Raw genomic sequence first — 16,925 nt, forward strand, 5'->3', positions numbered from 1 at the left:
CTTTGAATTTCATTACTAATTATTAAATTTATAACATTTCTAGGTACGAAGTTTTGTTCCATACATAACGTTGGTGAAGTTTGGCCAAGCAATTCTACTATTTCGCAATCTATGAACCACTGAAAGCCGTTGAAATTGGAATTAGACTAAGGTTGGTTCAAAACTTCAGAAAGACTCTAACTAAGCGTAGTTTGATGAGCAATTAAACCATTTCTTCATCAACAGTCTTGAATAATGATGAGATTGAATGAGGAATACAATCGAAGGATAATGGCATCTATTGAAATATTCATTGATTGAGAAAGGAAAACATAATAACGATTAATTCACGATTAGAATTGGAAAGAAGACAAACTAAATCTAGCAAAACCGTCTTTGAAAGACTATCGATCTTGGGTGAAGTAGCAAACGTTCGGTATCTCGCATTAAATTGTTATGGTTTAGTAATCAGACAAGTTTTACAATGTTGAATATAAGACTACAGCTTTTACTCTATTATTATTAATAAATTTTGTGTTTTAGGCATCCTTTGGCGACGCATTCACACAGTATATGTTCAGCAGTCTCTGACTCGTCGTTGCAAAGTCGACAACTTTGCTCCTCAGCTTGCCCAATGTGGAAGAGATGTTATTTTATGGTCAGAAAGCTTCAGAGCGACAGAGGAATAGCTTTTTACAACTTCATCTAATGGACAATAGGAAAATTAGGACAATTTAAGAACAGAAACCTTTGCTTAAAGCAAAAAAGCTCAATAAAATTAAATATATCTTATTAATAATCTTTCTTAAAACTTTCAATTCGTTTAAAAAAAACACATTTTAATTATTCACCCCTATGACATTTTGTGCCATCACACCTGTTATTTTTAAAAGCTTCAGTTACGGTTGGATGCTCAAAAAGCTCAAAATAGATACAAACCAACCAAACAAAAACGTTTTAAAGAGAAATTAAAACAATTAACATTCAATTTTCACTCTCAAAATAATTGTTCGAATTTCGATCGTTTCGAGGTCGGGAGAGCTTTGAAAGCTCGCCTCGTGACCCGAATAAAATCATTACTAGACGTAGATGGCAGCAGCTGCGACTGCATTTCAGGTGTTCAACCCCCTTTTCGACGAACGAACAACAGTCAGTGCGGGGAAACGTCAAAATACGGTTCAGCTGATTTAAATCGAGCGCAAATGTGAGTTCTTTTATTTTGTTTCTTCGAGAAGATGTCATCGTCCGGACAGGCGGTCGTTTGTGAAGAGATTTTTGATGAAGCTAGTCACCCTTCAGTTGAAGGTATGGTTATATTAAGATCAGTGTGGGTGTATCGATTTTTGATGAATTTGATTTTTTTTTTGTCGGCAGAAATTATTGAATATGCTGCGAAATTAGGGATTGATCCGAATAATGAGCCGCAACTCCTTCCACTTGCCGCTGAGGGATTGATGAAAGCTTTACCACCTGGATGGAAACCTTGGTTTTTTATTTTATCGACTTTTTTGATTTATTTATTTTTTTTTTTTTAATTTTAGTTACGATGATAAAAAGAAATCTTATTATTATTACAATAATTTATCTGGGAAAACTCAATGGGAACATCCTTTAGATGAGATTTATAGGGGAATTGTTGTTAAAAAGCGAGCTGAGAGTCAATCATTAAGTTTAGGTGAACCGACCGAAGATGCAACCTATACAAGAGACGAATTACCGAGTTATGAAGAATCCCCACATCCGCCAAAAACTTTAGAACCGCTTAGTTTGGGTGCGAGAAAAAAAGATTTAAAACTTTCCCCATTGTCATCAAAATTATCTCCAAGCGGGCGATTAACGGATCCTTTTTACCCAAAGCTTCAAAAACAGAAATCAGAAGATAAAATTGGGAATCCTTTGACATTAAGAAAAGCAAGCATTCATAAGTTTAATAGCTTCGATATGATTGATAATAAGAAGGATGAATTTAAATTAACGGGGGGTGGGAGCATGTTTTTAAAATCAAATACGATGAATAAAGAGAACTCAAATTCGCTGCAAATTAAAGACACTTTATCGCCAGATGTGAATTCGCAACCAAAAAGTATTTTAAGAGAACGCGGTATTGAAACTTCGAGAAGTATGGAGTTTCCAAAAAGCGATAAATCAGATAAAGATGACGACGATAAAAAAAGCGTTCGATTTAATTTAGATCGCACACCGGATATTACATTTGATTTTTCGGATAATAGCGGAAGTGACAACGAGTTAAAACAAATCAAAAACGAAGTTAAAGACATTATAAACGTAAGTATCAACGCGAAACCGGCCAAATCAAGATTTACCGTCTCACCCGTACAAGACATCCTTAAAAAAGAAGAACCCAAAAATAATTTAAAATTAATCAAACCTCATCCAAAAGATTTTATCAAGCCCGTTCTACATTCGTCCGACGAAGAAGATACTTCATCAAACTCGCGAGAGAAAGATACGAAATCTTTAGAAAACGCCGAATTAAATAAAGGTACAACGAGAAACATTACAAAAGAAAAACGGGAAGTTGAAAAAACGATCGAGAATCAGATCGAAGAGTATCGAAAAAAAATTTGGGAAGAGAAAAACGAAGAACTTCAAAAATATAAAGCCCAAATCCAACAAAGTCAAAAATCGGAATTAGAACGCATTTTAACAGTCGAAAAGGAAAGTTATGAGATTAACACGAAAAAAGAAATTGAAAATTTAAAAAAAGAAATGGAAAATAAACAAATCGTCGCTTTAAATTCGGAGAGATTAAAATTGGAGGAACAGTTAAAAGAAAAAATTAACCAGCTAGAAGGCAACTATAAAAAGCAAGAAGAAGAAGTCGAAGAAAAAGTTTTAGAAGAATTTAATTTAAGGAAAAATAAATTAGAAAGCGATTTAAACGAAAAAATCGAACATTTAGAAAGAGATTTAAACGCTTTATTAGAAAAACATAAAGATGAACTAACAGTTTCGCACAACGCAATTTTACACGAAATTAAACAAAAACATGAAAAGGTTATTGAAGAAATGAAAAAGGATTTCGCAATTGAAGTAAATAAATGATTAAATAAACCATATATTAAATAACCTATTATTTTTTTATAGGAGTCAATTATTAGAAAAGAACACCAAGCTCAATTAACCGAATTAAGAAGAAAAACCGCAGCTGATTACGAAAACGTCTCAAATAAATCAAAAGATAGCAGTGATGAAAAAATGTACGAAAAAATCCGTTGCGAAAAACGACTTTTAGAAGATAAATATAGATGTTTAAAAGAAAAATATTTGCGTTTAAAAACGGAGGTGAAATTAACGATTGAAAAAAGAAATAAGCGAAGAGAACAAAGTATCACAACAACTGGTTCTGAAACAGAAAGAAGTAATTCGTTAAATAAAGAAAGGTATTAATCGGTTTTTTAAATTTCGATTGTAATTTTTGATCGTTTTTAGATCACCAATGCATTCCCCATCTTCAGGTCGAAGAAGTACCGATAAACCGCCAACCCCGAAACACCTAAAATCGCACGATAAAATTAAACCGGAACACAAACCAACTCGACAATTAATAATTCAAGATATGGATACGTCAATGAGCGATCATAGTTATAAAAATGAAGAGCACGATTCTTCGGATTCGAACACGAATCCGGGTAGGAGTCGCAAAAAATTGTTTTCTCGCTTGAAGAGTTCTTCGACGTCGCGGGTTCCCAGTGGGAAATCGCGAAAATCGCAACGGTCGTGTTCGCCGGTGGAGAATCTTAGGCGCCAGTTGCAGAAATTGGAGGATCTCGAAGACCAGTTTCCGCAAAACACGGGTAGTGACACTTATCATTTACGATACCCGTTTACCGACGATCAGAAATTTGAAGGTAGTACCGAGCTGGAGTTTTTTAGGCACCGCATCCACTTAGAAAGGGACTCTATAAAACGGGCCAAAGAAGGTTTGAGATCTCAAAAAAGTTTGTTTCAACAGCGACAGAAGGATCTTAAATTAAAACATGGTAGTATGGCCCGTAATACACTTCAACAATTATGTCAGGTAAAAAAATCTATTCTTTATTTATTAAAATTAAAAGAGATTTATTAAGATTATATGTACTTTTTTAATAAAAAATTAAATCAAAATATAGTAAATCTATCTAACGGTGAATAACAATTAAAATTAGAACTAACACTAGACCTAGAACTAGAAACATTCGGATTTAGCTGTACGTCTCTTAAGACGGCTAATCCCGAATGTTTCTAGTTCTAGGTTTAGTGTTAGTTCTAGTGATAGTCTTAGTGTAAAACTAGAACTAACAGTAGACCAAAAGCTAGAAACATTCCGATTTAGCTCCACGTCTCTCAAGACGGCTAAACCCGAATTATTCTAGTTCTAGGTCTTGTGTTAGTTCTAGTGATTGTGTTAGTGTAAAACTAGAACTAACACTAGACGTAGAACTAGAAACATTCGGGTTTAGCCGCACGTCTCTCAAGACGGCTAAACCCGAATTATTCTAGTTCTAGGTCTTGTGTTAGTTCTAGTGATAGTCTTCAGACGCACGACTAAACCAGAAACTTTCTAGTTCAAGGTCTAGTGTTAGTTCTAGTTTTAGTTCAGTGAAAAGTACCTATACAACAAACTAGCACTGAATAACAACTAAAACTAGAACTTCCACAAACATTAGAACTACCACTAAATCTAGAACTAAAATCATTCGGGTTTAGCCGTCTAAAGAGACGTTTGGCTAAACACGAATGTTTCTAGTTCTAGGACTAGTGGTAATTCTAGTTTCAGTTCAATATAAATATATAACAATTAAACGCTGAACAGCAATTAATAATAATAATAATAGGTTCTTCCAATACCATCTAGTTTTCTATCTAAAGTGCCTACTCTGCAGCCAGCAGTATCTAATCTTCTGTAAACAGGAGATAGACTTGAGCAACTATAATGTAATCTCCTATATGTAGTATCTAATCTTCTAGAAGTAGTAGAAACCTTCTGTAAACCATCTAATTTTTCGCCAAGGGCAGTGTATAATCTTCTGGAATCAGTATCTTGTCTTCTAGAGTCACTATCTACCCTTCTAGAAGCAGTAGATCTTTTACAACCTGTATCTAATCTTCAGTTTACAGTATCAACTCTTCCATTAATAATATCTAGTCTTCTACTGGCAGTATGTAGACTTTTGCGCACAATATGTTGTTTTCCACTAGCAATTTAATCCTCTTCAAGAAATAAGTAGCCTTTAATAAACAATAAGTAGACTTGTGCCAATAGCATCTAGTCTTCTGCAAGCAATAGATAGCGTTTTGAAACACGTATGTAATCTTCTGATTGCTTCAGTCTTCGATTAGTTGTATCTAGTCCTCTGCCAGAAGTATATAATCTTCTGGAATCACTATTCTGTCTTCTACAACCAATATTTGGTCTTCTATTTGCAGTATCTAGTTTTCCATTAATAACATCTAGTCTTCTACCAATAGTATGTAGAGTTTTTCAAGCTGTGTCTTGTTTTCCACCAGCAGTATCTAATCGTCTGTAAACGATAACTTGTCTTCTGCAAACATTCCTGCAAACAGTAGATTAACACTAGACCCAGAACTAGAAACATTCGAGATTAGCCGTCTTAAGAGACGCACGGCTAAACCCGAATGTTTCTAGTTCTAGGACTAGTGTTAGTTCTAGTTTCAGTTCAATAAAAATATATAATAATCTGACGCTGAACAACAATTAAAACTAGAATTAGCAAGAATTTTAACATCCACTTTTTGCGAATTAAGAATTATATTGAAAAAAAAATAAATTAAATTCAATAAATATCGTAATAATATCACAAAAACATTAATAGATGAGGTGAGGCTACTGGTTTCTGCATAATATTTTCAAAATGCGAAATAAAGTAGACTGCCACTGTTACTTCACGATTTTTCATTACAGCTACCACTAAAAAGTGGTAGCTTTTCGAAGCAAGAACATTCGAAATAAGCAAATTTAGTTTTCAAGGAATTGTGACAAAATGTAATCTATAATTCCTGCGACATGAATCATAAATTTTCTCAATATTATCGTCCTCGAAAAATGTTAACGTTATTGCCATGCAGAGGCAGATTTTCAAATTTATTTCAGAAATAAGTCCGATTGAATTCATATCAATCATGTCTAGAAAGTAGTAGCCTTCAAGTTTTGACCTAAATGTGTCAAACGAAAATGGCATGAAATAGCCTTCGGCAAATAGTGCCTGATCTTCCTTCAGTCTTCCATTAGCAGTATGTAGTCCTGTATTAGTAACAGTATCTAATTTTCTGGATGCAGTATTATTTAGTCTTCCATTAGCAATATCTAAAGTTCGATCAGCCGTTTTTCAGTAATAATAAGTAGCCTTTTGCAAATAAAAATAATGGGTTCTGCCAATACCATCTAGTTTTCTATCTAAAGTGCCTACTCTGCTGCCAGCAGTATCTAATCTTCTGTAAACAGGAGATGGAGTTGAGCAACTATAATGTAATCTCCTATATGTAGTATCTAATCTTCTAGAAGTAGTAGAAACCTTCTGTAAACCGTCTAATCCTCCGCCAAGGGCAGTATATAATCTTCTGGTATCAGTATCTAGTCTTCTAGAGTCACTATCTAGCCTTCTAGAAGCAGTAGATAATCTTCTACAACCAGTATCTAATCTTCTGTTTACAGCATCTAGTTTTCCATTAATAATATCTAGTCTTTTACTGGCAGTATGTAGACTTTTGCGCATAATATGTCGTTTTCCACCAGCAATCTAATCCTCTTCAAGAAATAAGTAGTCTTCAACAAACAACAAGTAGACTTGTGCCAATAGCATCTAATTCTGCAATCACTATTCTGTCTTCTAAAACAAATATTTGTCTTCTATTTGCAGTATCTAGTCTTCCATTAATAATATCTATCTTCTACCAATAGTATGTAGAGTTTTGCAAGCTGTGTTTTGTTTTCCACCAGCAGTATCTAATTGTGTGTAAGCGATAAATTGTCTTCTGCAAACATTGAGTAGTTACAAACAATAACCCTGCTGTTACCAGTATCTAGTCTCCTGCAAACAGTAGATTATCTTGATCAAGCAGTGAAAAGTAAGCAATATCTATCTGCTGGTTATCTTCTACCAGCAGTTTCAAGATATTTCGAAAGTACTCTTAGACCTTATGGTTTTGGCAATGACGGAAAATCAGGATTTAGTTTCTGTACAAGTAGGTAATAACATTTCTGTACATTTAAAGGAAGAAAAAGAATTAACTGATATGGAAGTCTCTCTGCATCGCACTAGAAGCTTACTAGGTGAAAAAATAATCAGATTAAGACACTTAGAGCAATCGTTACAAAGAGCATCGGTTACTGATGATCAAAGTAAAGCCGAAGATGTGACTTTAAGTGATTTATCTTCGCATAGTGCTAGTTCTGGGATCAGTTCGACCGAATTCGCGATGGCCGACGCTTCAACAAATAGACCAACGTCGTTTAGATACGAAAATTTTCAAGAATCATCGGAAATCATACAAAGTTTAGAAAATTTGAACTCTGAAATAAGGGAAATTTGGGAAGTATTACATAAACAACAGCAATCCGGAAATATAAATCAAGGTAAGATCATCAAAAACAATTTTGTTCCTCCAACTTAGTTTTTTTTCTTTCTATTTTTGTTTTGGACTCCAAGTTTTCCCATCCTTATCGTTAGTCTACCCAGACTTGGGATGGCCTGTTTTGGCAGGATCAGCACCACCAGTTCCGGCGCCACCATCAATTCCAACGTTAGCCGATCGTCTTCATAATTATCGGCAGCACGTTGCTTTGGCAAACGCTCAAAGTACGATGGTGACGCATGCAACTCAAGGAGCAACAACCACTTTGGTGGAGAGAACGAGGAATTTAAGACATTGGTTGAGACAAACTGGAATGGACTCGAGCAGTGACAACAATCCACCGCAAGCAACGCTTTAATAAGTTTAATTTATTACTAATTCTTATTGAAAATATTTAAAATAAGTACTTATTTATTGAGGAATGTTGAAAGAACTGATATTATAATGGGATATTGTTAGATAGTTCTTAAAAAATAAAATTATTAAAATAATCCTCTAAAAAAATCTAAAGATGAGATGAATAATATTAATAATATCAAGATTAGGCTTTTAAATTCTATAAAAAGATATACAAATTTGGAGGTAGATCGTACGAAAATAATTTAATCAAAGTTGAAGCCAAGTTTATTCTTCTCTAAGAAAACTATACTAAAACAACTATTTAAAAAAAAACTAAAAGTCTGATCTTTAGATATGTCAGCCACATAACAAGATGATTAGGTGATGATACAGGTACTATTTGTACGTAATTTTTACCTATTCTTATTTAATTTTTGTTTTAAATATAGTTTATGAAAAAAAAAGTAACTAAAAGAAATTAAGAAGCTAAAAATAGCCATTTCATATAGGTGAGCCAGAATATACCATACTGTTCACCGGGAATTCGCCGAAACCAGGAAAAAAATTTTAATCTAGCATTGAATAACAACTAAAACTAGTGCTAACACTATCACTAAAACCAACACTAGACCTAGAATTAGAATCATTCGAGTTTAGCCGTCTTAAGAGACGTACGGCTAAACCAAAATGTTTCTAGTTTTAGGTCTAGTGTTAGTTAACAACAAAAACTAGAACTAACACTAGACTTAAAAATATTTTGTGCGTTATATCCAAACTCCGTTTTATTGCTTATCCCCCGATTTACACGAAAGATAGGTTCTGCACAAAACCGTGTAAATTGAAATCTTGGATTTTGCTAAGTAAAATAGTGTAAAACGAAAAAAACTCCAAAATGTACAGGGTGGTTCAAATTCGATGTCCGAATAGGCTAACTCGGAAACTATAAGAGTTAGAAAAAAAAGTATCTGACATGTCATGATCTCGTTTTTCGAGAAACTGCTAATGCCGAAAACTTTAAAGCGCTATCGTCTTTTGTTTTTCCCCTAAAGGCCAAAATTGAAAATATCGTAAAACCAACAAGTGCAATTATCTTGGTTATTATTTATTATTATAGATGGAATATTATAACTAAGACATTATAGAGACACTTTTTACAGAGAATTTCATGACGTAAAAAAAAACTTTTCGGGTTTAGATTTTGAGATATATATCATGACAATTTTCGTTTTTTTAATGGAAACAACCAACGATTATTCGGTTATTTAATTCGTTATTTTTTTCTGATTACAAAAATATAGGGTTTCACAGGTCTATTTCTTATTGTTTTAAAATAAAGCTAAAAATAAACTTTTTTTAGTGTCGTTAAAGAAATTAAATTTACAGTTTCCTGTAAATTATAACTAAAAATTTAAAAAAACATATTTCTGATGTTTGAAACAAATACATTTGTTGAACTATTTAATCTATATTTGTTTTACACAAAAGTTGGAATAGATTGCATTATTTCACATTTTTTATTAATATTATTATTAAATGAATTAATAAATCATTGATAGATGGCGCTCATATATTTTTTTTAATTCAAATAAACATAGCAACATTTGTTTGTATTCAAAAATTTTCTGAAGTGTCAAATTAAAAATCCTGTTTTTTAAGATGGATTACGAAAATTACGAAAAATTTAACATGTTAGAATGTTACATATTAGAAAATAAAGTAAATTTTATATAAATTTTTAGTAGAATAATTTTTAGTTATACTTAATTATACTACTATAACCGTAATTTACAGGAAACTGTAAATTTAATTTCTTTGACGACTCTAAAAAAAAGTTTATTTTTAGCTTTATTCTAAAACAATAAGAAATAGACCTATCTAACCCCATATTTTTGTAATCAGAAAAAAATAACGAATTTAATAAGCGAATAATCAGTGGTTGCTTTCGTTAAAAAAAACGAAAATTGTCATATTTCAAAATCCAAAACCGAAAAAAATTTTTTGACTACGTCATCAAATTCTCTGTAAAAAAGTGTCCATATAATGTCTTACTTATAAAACTCCACCTATAATAATAACCAAGATAATTGCACTTGCGGGTTTTACGATATTTTCAACTTTGGCCTCTAGGGGAAAAACAAAAGACGCTAGCGCTTTGAGGTTTTTGGCATTGGCAGTTTCTCGAAAAACGAGATCATAACATGTAAGCTACTTTTTTTCTAACTCTTATAGTTTCCGAGATAGCCTATTCGGACATCGAATTTGAACCACCCTGTACATGATTCAATCATTTATTTAAGTAAAATAAAAGTAAGACATCTTGGAAAACTCAAAATTGTACTTTGTTCATAAAACAACAAACGTATGAAAGTAATATAAGTACATATTTCATTTATTTTACATTAGGAACAAAAAATTTTAAAATTAATTTTTTTTTCTGATAGGTATGATGTCACTCTCATCACTTGAGCTTTCTTGATGCGATTCTGGCTTAATGGTTGAAGAATTAAGGAAGATCTTGGGTTGACAAACTTTGTCATGAAATCCGTAATTAACTTTATAAACTTCTTCATATTAATTTAAGCATTTACGAAAGTCTCGCTGGATTAGCAAAGCTCGATCAACATTTGTGTCATATTGTGTGAAATGGTTGCTCAATTTTCTTCCCAATTCAAGTCCTACGCTTATGATTCTTGCTGTGAACGCAACTGGTTCATCTAAATCATTATCTACATCATGTTTGTTTGTTTCATAAATCATGTTAATTAAATCATCTTCATTCAGTTCCTCATCAGCTATTATTTCTTCAATATCTGCCTCAGCTATATTTTCAAAACTTTCTCCTCCTATGGAATGGGCCAACTCAGTGCTCTGCAAATATTGATGCTCTATAGATGATTTATAATTTTCACTTTCAACAACATCGGGCCATACTGTTTTCCAGCAGACAGACATTGATCATTGATTGATGTGAGTGTATAAAAATTCAACATGCTTAACACAATTTAAAATTGTAAATTTCTCCCAAGCATCCATCAGAGTAAGAGATTCATCATTCTCCATTTGATCTAAGATAAACTTTGAAAGTTTGCTTCATATACAGTGCTTTAAAAGTTGAAATGTTGCCTTAATTTAATAACAGCTGTAATAAGGACCAGCTAGTATTCTTCAGTAAAAAAACAACCTTTATCAATTAATATAAGGAGCGTATAAGCGTGAAGTTTTCTTTAGTAATTAGTAATGCCAATCATAGCGTGAAGTTTTCTTTTGAAATGCCAATTAAACCGTGAAGGAATGTTACTTAAGGTTAGTTCTGTTTACAAACATTAATTATAGCGTGAAGTTTTCTTTAGTAATTAGTAATGCCAATTATAGCGTGAAGTTTTCTTTTGAAATGCCAATTACACCGTGAAGGAATGTTAGGTAAGGTTAGTTCTGTTTACAAACATTAATTATAGCGTGAAGTTTTCTTTAGTAATTAGTAATGCCAATCATAGCGTGAAGTTTTCTTTTGAAATGCCAATTAAACCGTGAAGGAATGTTACGTAAGGTTAGTTTTGTTTACAAACATTAATTATAGCGTGAAGTTTTCTTTAGTAATTAGTAATGCCAATCATAGCGTGAAGTTTTCTTTTGAACTGTCAATTAAACCGTGAAGGAATGTTATCTTAGGTTAGTTCTGTTTACAAACATTAATTAATGTTTGTACAGGGTGTCCCAATTTCGATGTCCGCATAGGCTAACTCCGAAACTAAAAGAGATAGAAAAAAAGTAGCTTACATGTCATGATCTCGTTTTTCCAGAAAATGCTAATGCCGAAAACTCCGAAAAGCTATCGTCTTTTGTTTTCGCCCTATCGGCAAAAACTGAAAATTTTGCGAAAACGACAGTCGCGAATATCTCACTTATTATCAAAGATGGAGTATTATAAATAAAACATTATATGGGCAACTTTTTACGAAGAATTCAGTGGCGTAGGTAGAATTTTTTTCCCATCTTTTATTTTCGAGATTTTAGACGTAACTTTATTTTTTTAAATGGAAACCATAGTTGGCTATGACCTAAAATAATTTGTTATTTTCTTCTGATAACAAATATATATAGTTTGTGGGGTATATTTCTTATAGTTATTGAATAATTAACATAAATTCTTTTTGTTCTATCTAAAACTAATGTATGTATTTAAAAGTTAATGTTGCTATGGTGATAACCATACATACTATGATGGAACATAATGTATCAATTTTTTTTGTTCTTTCTACAACTATTGTATGTATTTAAAACTTAATGTTGTTATGGTGATAATCATACCATGATGGAAAACATTGTTTCCAATTATTGCCAAAGTTTGTAGTAGTATTTAAAAATTCACTAGCAACTCTGGCACTATGTGCTGGTGCTACGTCATATTGAATATATATCATTTGAGACATCTGTACATACATTCACAGGCAGTGCTGAAGATATTCCAGACATGTTTCAGACACATTTGTAGCGAAATGTTTCAAATGAAATGTTTCTGCTACATATTTTAATGATATTTCATAAATATTTCTACTGAAATGTATTTGATACATATCTTTAGATGTTTCGTAAAAATCGTATCTGTCACGTATATGAAACGTAGTTCTAAGATGTTTCATTTAATTCACTGTACATTAAAATTGAAATGTTTCACAGAGGTTTCTTGTTTACTGGGTAGAAGAGTCTTAAACGCAATCCCTTATTAGTTCATTGAATTCATTGAAAGCTATGGCTTTTTTATTAACCATCCAATATATATGGGAAGATTTTTGATGTATATTCTTTTGAATGAGCGTGGTGATTTTGATTTGTTAATCACCAATGGCTTCATCATACAATCGCCTGAAGCATTGCAACAGAAAAGAGATGTTATACGATTTTTTGCTACTTTTTGATAACTAGCCGATTTGTGAGCTTTCGCTATGAAGGTTCTTTCTGGCACTTTTTTTCCAGAGTAATCCAGACTCGTCAGCATTGAAAACCTGATGAGTAGTGATTTTAATGATTTCAGCAACTTTTGCCGGATGTTGTTGTGCTCTAACCGAATTCTCACCTTTCATTCCCAGATTATGTAAAGAATGTCTTTGTTTAAATCTCTCAACCACCCATGACTTGCGGAAAAAGAAATCTTCTGATGAAATCGACGGCGACTAATTCTGAAGTGATTGATAAATCTTTATTTGTAGCAGCATCGATCGGGATTACATTAACGCTTTTTCCATATTTTCCATTGTAACATCTCTAATGTATGAAATCGTACTCATACTAGTTCAGGTTCCAGCTGCTACACTTTTTATGATGGAGTCTTCATTAATGGAGTAAAATTTAACAATAATATAAGCATTGAAAAAAAAATGATTGGCAATATGTACTTGCATGAACCAAATACCTTTACTGTTGTGAAATACATTCGTACAGATTACCGGGATTCCCCTAAATGTATATATTTTACAACCCCGGGAATCCCCTATTCTTTTCGTCAGGGAAAAAAATCAAAAATGCCATCAATCTTTGAAATTTATCAATTTATAAATCAAGTAAAAGCGAAATCCTATAAAACAACTGCCGTATAAATCGGGGGATAATTTTTTTTTGGCCCACCCTGATTACAGCTATTTTGCACGCACGTGATTGATTAATCATTAAATTTATCTAATTTAACGCGCATCTACTTTGCGAAGTGATTTATTAAAGTAATGTAAGTAGTTATGTGCCACGAATGGATTTAATTCTATTGGATTTAAAAGTTTCAGATTTAATATTTATTATAAAATTTATATTTACACGTTGAAATTTGAAACTTTTTTAAAAACTGATCTCTTTGAACAAAAAAAAAGATCTTTCTAGTCACTTTACATCACACTTGGTACTTCTTTGGGTACTCTTGGAACTAAAATATTAAAAATGTAAGTTTTTTGTGATGTACCAAACAGTATTAGCCATTAGTTTATAGGAATTATTTTTATATTCTATGAAAAGAGTCTTTAAAGCAGGTATATTTTGTGAGAATATATTATTTAAATAACGCTTTTACTGTAATTGATATTTCCCAAATTTTGTTCAACTCTATATCAATAAAAAATCATAACCAAAAAGAATTTTTTTTCACATCCTTATTTATTTTCTTACATAAAAAACATTTCAGTTTAATACAATTACACCAGCTTTCAATAATTTCCTTTCTTTTGCTTTAACTTGAGCCGCAATACGATCCAAGTCACGTCTACCCTGGTTGGTAATTTTACGACCACCATCGGGAGATTTCTCAATCAATTTCAAAGCTTCTAAACTTTGTAAAGCTTTACGGGCGATACTTCCAGCTGATCTACAGAAATGAGAGGGCATCGTACCGTTACGTTTACGAGTACCGAAAATTTTCGTCACCGTTCCAACACCAATTGGCGATCTAATGTAAATATGTCTAATTACAGCCGAACAACGAATGTAAAACCAATCGGGATCGTAAGGAGCTAATTCTTTAGCACGGGATGTTTTTACTAAATCAACCCATTCCGGTACTTTTAGTTTTCCTGATCTTTAAAAAAAAAGTGAGGTTAGAAAATTTTAAAACTAATTCTATTTAGAATTTAATTAAAATGACTATATTATACTTACTTTTTAAGAAATTGGGCGAAAGCCTTCACGAATTTGTGTTGATCAACGTCTTTTAACGTTACAGACGGCATTTTTCTGAGAAAGAGAGGTTAACTATTAAGAAAACACCAACACGTGAACACGTAAACAAGGATTTTAACTGGTTAAATAAGGAATGTTATTAATTAATACTCGGATAATAAATAAATACAACTTGCAGGATTTTATAATGATTTGAGGGAGTTTTGGTTAATTATTTAATAAAAATTAATGAAAGAATCGACTAACCTGTCACCGATCTACGTCCACAGCGGAAAAGGAAGTTTAAGAATGCTTGTCGGTAAAGAAGGATGTTTTAACCGTGTGGATATTTAAAAATTTGGCGCGAAATATAATATTTAATAATATATAATACACATTTTTATTTAAAGTTGCTTAAAATACTTTTTAGTTTATAAAATAAATTAATAAAGACATTTATCAATTAATTTTTCTTTATCCAAAATAATAAAAATTTTTTAAAAAATTTTATTTTGAGGTTAGGATGACAAAACTTAAACTTAATTAAAAAAATTGTTTTAAATCGATTTATTCTTTATCAACACTAACAACATCATCCTTATTTTTCTTATTATCTTTCCTTCTTCTCTTTAAATCTTTCTTAAAATATTTCCTTTCCTCTTCATCAGGATCTAAACCCCCCAAAATCCACTTTTTCCTCTTATTGATCATTTTCTTTTCAAAAAAATCTTTTTCGTCTAACGTAATATGAGCTTCACCTTTCGATACAGCAATTTGAGTAAAAATTTTACCCACCTCAGCATCTAAACCAAAAATAAATTTAAAAGAAAAATTTATTAATTACACTATATCAAAATTTACCATTAACTTTATACTCTTTTAACTTTGTATTAATAAAATCTTCTACTTTATGTAATAATTCAACATCATATTGACTCATTAGTGTTATAGCAACACCTTTTCTACCAGCTCTTGCTGTTCTACCCACTCTATGGACATATTCTTTGGGTATTTTTGGAATTGTATGATTAATTACAAGTTGCACGCTTGGAATATCAAGACCTCTGGCGGCTACATCCGTTGCAATTAAAATTTTGACTGTATTCGATTTAAATCTAGCTAAAGCAGCTAGTCTTTGTGATTGGGAAATCATTGCATGTAAAGATACATTTTCAAAACCAACATCATTTAACATCATTGATAAAACCTGACATTTTCTAAAAACAACATTTTTAAAGATTTTATAATACATTTTTTTTTGTTATTACTTGCAAGAATCCACGAAAATCATGATACTTCCATCTGGGTCTTTAGTTCTGTAACTCCGTATTGTTTCAACAAAGTATCCATCACGAATATCTTTAGGGCATAACACATAAAATTGATCTAGTTCATCTACAGTAGCTACTTCTTCAGGTGTTTCATATAAAAACACATCAGTTTTAGCAATCTCTTTAAATGCCTTTAATGAGTCTGTTATGGTAGCAGAAAAAAATAAATTTTGTCTATTTTTTGGTAAAACACGAAAAATTGTCGCCATTTGCTCTTCAAATTGACCACTTAAAAGTCGATCGGCTTCATCCAGAACCAAATATTTTATTTTACCCAAACTAAAAGTGTTACAACTTTCAAGGTGATCAGCTAATCTACCAGGTGTTGCCACTACTATATGGGGCCTTTTCGATAACTCTTGCCCTTGCAAAACCATGTCCATACCCCCAACAATTACAGCGCATCTTAAATTAAGTGGTTTTCCCAACACATTAAATTGGTCGCATATTTGGAAAGCTAACTCACGAACAGGAGTTAGAATTAATGCAAAAATACCAAAGGGGTCATTAGCTAAAGTTTGCAAAATTGGTAAAGCAAACGCTAAAGTTTTTCCACTCCCCGTTTTTGCAGCTCCAATACAATCTTGACCACTTAAAATCTTTGGAATGCAATTTTCTTGAACAGGTGTTGGATTTAAAACACCTAGAACAAATATGTTTTTTGGATGATGTGGTGAGAAAATAAGATTTTTTTTACCTATTTTTGTACATTGACGAAGAAGCCAAGGATCTATATTGAGATTTTCGAAAGATTTCATTATTACATTAATGCACGTCAAAATTTGAGGTTATGTTGAGTTTGACGTTAAATTTTAGGTTATTTTTTAATTTGTTTAACTTAATCTAATAAATTTATTAATTAAATAACCGTAATCGTTTTAATTAAATATGAATTAATTATGAATTATTAAAATATATTGATTCGTGACAAAATTAAATGTATATTTAAATATAACTGTGCCATCTAGTGAGTAATATTTGTAACAAATAATTTATGCATAAATTCTCAGTTGTGTGGTGAATAGCCGAAAAACTTGATAATTA

At 31.9% G+C, this 16,925-nt stretch overlaps 3 protein-coding genes across 4 annotated transcripts; 1 reads left to right on the top strand and 2 right to left on the bottom strand.

Moving 5' to 3' along the window:
• The first annotated feature begins 42 nt into the window (after positions 1–42).
• On the top strand, positions 43–9,667 carry LOC111417647 (centrosomal protein 164). Of its 2 annotated transcripts, none has more exons than XM_071200052.1 (9): positions 43–151; positions 226–465; positions 523–1,284; positions 1,354–1,465; positions 1,521–3,033; positions 3,088–3,383; positions 3,433–4,021; positions 7,216–7,576; positions 7,650–9,667. In XM_071200052.1, the coding sequence occupies exons 3-9, from the start codon at positions 1,215–1,217 to the stop codon at positions 7,931–7,933; spliced, it is 3,225 nt and encodes a 1,074-aa protein (XP_071056153.1). In that variant the 5' UTR covers positions 43–151; positions 226–465; positions 523–1,214; the 3' UTR covers positions 7,934–9,667. The 2 variants fall into 2 exon arrangements, with proteins under 2 accessions (XP_071056153.1, XP_071056154.1); XM_071200053.1 differs by having other exon boundaries at positions 7,704–9,667.
• A 4,366-nt stretch (positions 9,668–14,033) lies between these two features.
• Positions 14,034–14,843, bottom strand: LOC111417648 (small ribosomal subunit protein eS19-like). The gene is made up of 3 exons (XM_023049984.2): positions 14,818–14,843; positions 14,551–14,625; positions 14,034–14,470 (listed from the first exon to the last, which is right to left on the bottom strand). Exons 2-3 carry the CDS (start codon positions 14,619–14,621, stop codon positions 14,077–14,079), a joined length of 465 nt encoding a protein of 154 aa, XP_022905752.1. The 5' UTR covers positions 14,622–14,625; positions 14,818–14,843; the 3' UTR covers positions 14,034–14,076.
• Positions 14,844–15,102: 259 nt separating this feature from the next.
• LOC111417655 (putative ATP-dependent RNA helicase Dbp45A) lies at positions 15,103–16,700 on the bottom strand. Its single transcript, XM_023049998.2, has 4 exons — positions 16,579–16,700; positions 15,819–16,524; positions 15,412–15,767; positions 15,103–15,353 (listed from the first exon to the last, which is right to left on the bottom strand). Exons 1-4 carry the CDS (start codon positions 16,637–16,639, stop codon positions 15,118–15,120), a joined length of 1,359 nt encoding a protein of 452 aa, XP_022905766.2. The 5' UTR covers positions 16,640–16,700; the 3' UTR covers positions 15,103–15,117.
• Between the last annotated feature and the right edge of the window lie 225 nt (positions 16,701–16,925).

This window comes from Onthophagus taurus, chromosome 11, assembly GCF_036711975.1.
Source record: "Onthophagus taurus isolate NC chromosome 11, IU_Otau_3.0, whole genome shotgun sequence".
Taxonomy (NCBI): domain Eukaryota; kingdom Metazoa; phylum Arthropoda; class Insecta; order Coleoptera; family Scarabaeidae; genus Onthophagus; species Onthophagus taurus.

What these genes read in the sequence shown, in the direction of transcription:
- LOC111417647 (XM_071200052.1), top strand. Translation starts at nt 1,215, where the DNA reads ATGTCATCGTCCGGACAGGCGGTCGTTTGTGAAGAGATTTTTGATGAA. An exon ending in AAAAGGATTTCGCAATTGAA is followed by an intron (nt 3,034 to 3,087) that starts GTAAATAAATGA and finishes ATTTTTTTATAG; the next exon opens with GAGTCAATTATTAGAAAAGA. An exon ending in ATCCGGAAATATAAATCAAG is followed by an intron (nt 7,577 to 7,649) that starts GTAAGATCATCA and finishes TTGGACTCCAAG; the next exon opens with TTTTCCCATCCTTATCGTTA.
- LOC111417648 (XM_023049984.2), bottom strand. Translation starts at nt 14,621, where the DNA reads ATGCCGTCTGTAACGTTAAAAGACGTTGATCAACACAAATTCGTGAAG. An exon ending in TTCGCCCAATTTCTTAAAAA is followed by an intron (nt 14,471 to 14,550) that starts GTAAGTATAATA and finishes TTTTTTTTAAAG; the next exon opens with ATCAGGAAAACTAAAAGTAC.
- LOC111417655 (XM_023049998.2), bottom strand. Translation starts at nt 16,639, where the DNA reads ATGAAATCTTTCGAAAATCTCAATATAGATCCTTGGCTTCTTCGTCAA. An exon ending in TCGTCAATGTACAAAAATAG is followed by an intron (nt 16,525 to 16,578) that starts GTAAAAAAAATC and finishes TATTTGTTCTAG; the next exon opens with GTGTTTTAAATCCAACACCT. An exon ending in AAAAGAGTATAAAGTTAATG is followed by an intron (nt 15,354 to 15,411) that starts GTAAATTTTGAT and finishes TTTTTGGTTTAG; the next exon opens with ATGCTGAGGTGGGTAAAATT.